Genomic DNA, 5,508 nt, shown 5'->3' on the forward strand with positions numbered 1-5,508 from the left:
TAGGGGAGATTGATAACAAGGACCTTCCTCCAGAGCCGACGGAGAGAGAAAGCCTTCCCCTGGAGATGACACCCTGAATTTGGAATTTTAGCCTATTAGACTGTGAGAGAGAATAAACTTCTCTTTGGTAAAGTAATCTACTTGTGGTATTTCTGTTATAACAGCACTAGATAACTAAGACACAGAGCTTCACAAGACCTGTGAGGCACTGGATTTTTAAAATACAGTCAAGGGTATTTTTATAAATGATAGAAATGGGAAAATTTCAATTGGAATTTCCTGTTAGAATTGGCATTCATAGACCTAACAATCCCAGAGCAATAGTCGCCAGATTTCTGGACTAAGCTATAGTGATATTCTCTCCCTTGGATACAAAGCTTGGCTGACTTAATATTTTTTAATGCAGATTCCCCATGATAGTCCTCTTTTGCCACACAGGTTTCTCAGAGTAGCCAAATCAATGACTTTTGGCTCAACATATGGGTGGATTTCATTTTGGCATCTGATAAACAATTCAATTTTCAAATAGTCGTGAATTTGAGATCCCAGGTAAGATCTTTTCCAGCAGAAAAGACATCCGACTTTGAGAGGGGAAGGGATAGAAAAGTCAGAATCCTGACTCTGAGGAGTCGTCTAGAGCCCAGGCCTCAATTTTTCTCCCTCGTTCGAGGCCAGGTTTTTTTTTTTTTTCCCAGAATATCGTTCTCCTTCATTCTTTGTGGGTTAATGTTTAGTGGACATTGTCTTCATAACTAGGAAAATTATGATACCCATCGTCCTCATTTCTTCCCTCCAAAAAAATTTTAACTTATTTTACTTTAAACTGTATTTGTAAAGGACTTTTGGCTCACTAACTTTCACCAAACCTTTCTTTTCCTTATTACTATACATTAGAGCATTGTATTAAAAAAAAAACCCAGAATGGGTTTTTTTTTTCCTTAGAGCATTAACTTTTCTTTATTCCATTATATAATTTTTAAATGACATATTTTTACAGGATATAAACCAAAGCCAAACCCATTGCCATTGAGTCAATTCCAAACCATAGGGACCCTACAGAGTGTAAGTAAATACAATAAGTTATTTCAATATGACATTGCAATTTTTAACATAATAAATCTTCATATCAAATAATGATATATTTTGGGTAATTTCATTTCATTATAAAATTATCTACCTATACTTATTAAATATTGTTGTGGCATTTTCCTGATGTAAACATTGGGTGTTTTAAATGAAAGTAAATTTTCTTTAGGTTTTCCTTGAGATAATCTTGGTAATTATGTGTGCAGTCCCGCAGAAGCAGTGCCATGTCCTGTAGCAATCATAGACCCTGTAATCACATGAAGCAGGGTATGAACCCTGTCTCCAATACTTTATCCGCCTATGAAACAAAAATTTACATTTAGCCCAGGGCTTTTTGGAAGATTATCCATTATAATATAAATATTATGTATATACATATGTTTATATATTTATACGGAGGCCTGGTGGTGCAGTGGTTAAGAATTCGGCTGCTCACCAAAAGGTCAGTAGTTCTAATCTATCAGCCAGTCCTCGGAAACCCTACGAGGCAGTTCTATTCTGTCCTGTAGGGTCACTATGAGTTGAAATCAACTTGACGACAATGGGTACGGTATATATTTACAGACACACGTACACACATATACATATATATGTAAGTAAATCTATAATTGATAAGGTTATGAATATTATGTTTGCCTAAATTATCTCCTGTAAATTACATGATAACTTTTTAATCTTTGTCATATCTAAACATATATGTAGCCAGATAGTTAAATCTTGATTCAAAATTCTTTAATAATATACAGCATATTTCACCCATTTGTTTCTATTATAATTAAGTTTTCAAGTAAAAAACTGTTTTTTAATTTTTCTGCATTAAGTTGTGATTCTTTTTTATGGGGTGTTGTGAGACTTTTTATTGGATATGTTCAGAGGGAATGTGTTTAGTGTCATTTATATGCCAGGTTTTAGGCAAACTCAAGTGTGCATAACAAATGAAGTTTTTGCCTTTATGGCAGATTTTAGATACCCAATATAGACAGGAAATATTAGTGAGATTGGTGCTATAGAAGAAAAAGCTTAGGTCAAAACAGCAGGTAGGACAGAAGTTTCTCCAGACTTGGCTCGTGTGTTTGTGTGGTGGGTGATGAAGAAACAAAACAGCCGTAGGCATGAGTGACATTTAAACTGAGACCCAAATGAAGAATAGAAGTAAACTGAAGACTGAGGGGGAAAGTATATTTAACATTAAAAAACAAAACAAAACAAAACCCATTGCTGTTGAGTCGATTCCAACTCATAGCAACCCTGTAGGACAGAGTAGAACTGCCCCAAATGCAAAATCCTGAAAATACCAAGAGAGTCACCAAAGGATGGCTATTAGGCCTGTACCCCAGAAAGATGGAAGATAGCTTATCCATAAGAAAATTTACTAAGTAGCTGTTTGAGTTCTTTTCTTTGAGGAAAATTAATGGACTTTTTGTGTTCTTCTAATCCATAAGCCATTTATTTCAAGAAAAAAATTAAATATAACTTCCATTTGGATTTTATTTTCAATTTTCTTTTTCTTATTGTTGGCAGGTGCCATGGAGTTAATTTCACCTTATAGGGATCACATGTGACACAATTGAACTGCTCCATAGTGTTTTTAGGCAATCTTTAAGAGGTCTTTACAAATTGCTGGGTCTTTTTTCTGTGGAGCCTCTGGGTGGATTCAAACCTCCAGTCTCTCAGTTAACACCTGAGTGCTTAACCTTGTGCCACCAGGGCACCTATTAATTGTGTTATCAACTGCCATTGAGGCGATTCCTACTCCTATTGACCTCGTTGTGTTTCCAAGACTGTAAATCTTCATGGATGCAGTTTGCTACATCTTTCTCCCATGGAGCCACTCACTGCTGGTTTCAAACCACTGACCTTTTGGTTGGCAGTCAACTGCTTTAAATCAGTTGCCTTAGACAGCCACATATATTGTTGGTTTGGTGTCTCTGATTTCTTTTAAACAGTAAGTTTCTACGATGTACAAAGAATTATTGCTTCATTTAGTTGTTTTGAGTTTGGGTACTGTGTTTCGTTCCTAAGACTGGCTTAACAAAGTACCATAAAATTGGATGCTTTAAACAACAGAAGTTTTTAAATAGTTCATCACTGTTCTGGGCTGTGGCAGTATAACTCCAACGTCTGCCTCCATTTTCCTTCTGCATCTGTCTGGCTCCTTGTCTCTTCTCCTTTTCTTATATGGACATGGCTCATATTGGATTAGGGCCCACCCTACTCCAGTAGGACCTCGTGTTAACCCAACTAATTACATCTGCAAAGACCCTATTTCCAAATAAGGTCACATTTACAGGTACCAGTGGTTTGGTCTTCAACATAACTTTGTTGGGGACACAAACCTGTAACAGATATTTATACTCTATTTGAGCAATTGGATATTTTTTCCAATTTTAATAACTTTATTTCCTCAACTGTAATTATCATTTTGACATTATGCTTTTAATTTCATGGCTTTTTTTGAAAAAAATTTTTACCTACCTTATTTATTTTCTGTATAATCTCTGAATTTTTTAATTTTAAAATTTCAGCATTTTATGTTTGTATGTATGTGTATGAATATTTAAATTCTACTCAAAACACATTTATTTGGACATACATTTATTTTTGTTATATTTACTTTTATATTTTATAATGTGACTTTTTAGTAGTGGCAGGCTTTTAAAATTTTAGTCATATAGAATTATTAATGAGCTAAATAAATTCAGGGATATTATCAATTCTTAGTCTCTGCTTGGGACTAGGTCTACCAACAACTAGGTGTTCAAAGAGATTTAACTTAATCAGTTATTAAAGATTTCAGCAATTTTTAGATTAGAAGTGGTAATGAACACTTTAAATCAAGTTTTTTCCTGCATGTCACAGAAAATTCAAGGTAAGCTACTTTCTTATTTGTTTTATATTTTGTTTCATTTTCAGTTTTTTTTTTTTTTTTTTGCTAGATTCGAAGTAAAATCAGGCTTACATTTACTAAAAAAAAAATATTATCGTTTCTTCTGATTAGGGATATTGACCTGAAAGGATTTGTTTGTGAAAGAAATAAAGAGTACACTTAAGTGGTGGTGGGCGTTTTTTCTGGGTGCAGTAAGTGTTTGAGAAGGTTAGCCTCAACAGAATGCAGATCAAGAAGAGACAGACAGATTTGGAACACCATTGTTTGTTCTTAGCTTGATATATTATTCCTCGACTTGACCATCCTCTTACTTCTATATAACAAATGCAATTCTTTTGAAGGAGTCACTGAAGGCCTGTCTCACTTGTTTGTTTCTCAGAGTGTAAATGAATGGGTTCAACATGGGAACAATGGACGTGATTAGCACTGACACACCTTTATTACTATCCACTGATTGCTTTCCTGAAGGATTGACATAGATAAAGATACAGCTGCCATAGGTGATGGAAACCACAATCATGTGGGAAGAACAGGTGGAAAAGGCCCTTTTTCTCTGATGGGCAGAGGGGAACCTTAGAATGGTCTTGACAATGTATATGTAGGACAGAACAACACATATAAGGGTCAGAATGAAAGTGAGCACAGCACAGACAATAACCAATTGCTCTATGAGCCATGTGTCTGAGCAAGAAATCTTCAGGATAGGAGGTGCATCACAGACAAAATAATCAATCACATTTGAGTCACAGAATTTCAAGTTTAGGAACAAAGTAAGTGGTGGGAATATGATCAGTAAGCCAGCCATCCAACAGCAGAGGACAAGCGTCTTGCAGACTCTGCTGCTCATGATGGTCACGTAATGCAGTGGTTTGCAGATGGCCACGTAGCGGTCATAGGACATGATAGCCAGAAGGAAAAATTCTGTCACTCCAAAGACATCAGTAAAAAATACTTGAATCACACAAATATTATAAGTAATTGATCTGTCGCCTGTTGCTATGTTGTACAAATATCTAGGAATACAAGCAGATGTGAATGAAATTTCTAGAAAGGCAAAATTTTGTAGGAAAAAGTACATGGGTGTTTTGAGGTGGGAGTCCACTAAAGTGAGGGATATGATGGTCAGATTTCCACTTATACTCAACATATACGTGAGAAGTAGAAAAATGAAAATTGGAATCTGAAGTTTTGGGTCATCTGTCAGTCCCAGCAGGATAAAGGTTGTTATTGTGTAGTTTTTCATCACTGACTTCTAAATTTTATTCAATATTCGTGTGAGGTTTAGAGATATTTTGATTGAATAGAATGGTATCAAAGTCAGAGAGTGATAAACAATGACTACTAGGGACGGCACACTTGTTTGTCAATTCATTGTATTGTGGTGGCTTGGGTGTTGCTATCATGCTTGTGGTTGCTATGCCACCAGTATTTCACATACCAGCAGGGTCACCCACGGTGGACAGGTTTCAGTGGAGCTTCCAGAGTAAGATAGGCTAGGAAGAAAGGCTTTGTGATTTACTTCAGAAAATTAATCA

At 35.6% G+C, this 5,508-nt stretch overlaps 1 protein-coding gene across 1 annotated transcript; it reads right to left on the reverse strand.

Moving 5' to 3' along the window:
- Nucleotides 1-4,286: 4,286 nt before the first annotated feature.
- On the reverse strand, nucleotides 4,287-5,216 carry LOC126076408 (olfactory receptor 6C2-like). Its single transcript, XM_049884936.1, has one exon. The coding sequence runs from the start codon at nucleotides 5,214-5,216 to the stop codon at nucleotides 4,287-4,289; it is 930 nt and encodes a 309-aa protein (XP_049740893.1).
- Between the last annotated feature and the right edge of the window lie 292 nt (nucleotides 5,217-5,508).

This window comes from Elephas maximus, chromosome 4 (genome assembly GCF_024166365.1).
Source record: "Elephas maximus indicus isolate mEleMax1 chromosome 4, mEleMax1 primary haplotype, whole genome shotgun sequence".
Taxonomy (NCBI): Eukaryota; Metazoa; Chordata; class Mammalia; order Proboscidea; family Elephantidae; genus Elephas; species Elephas maximus.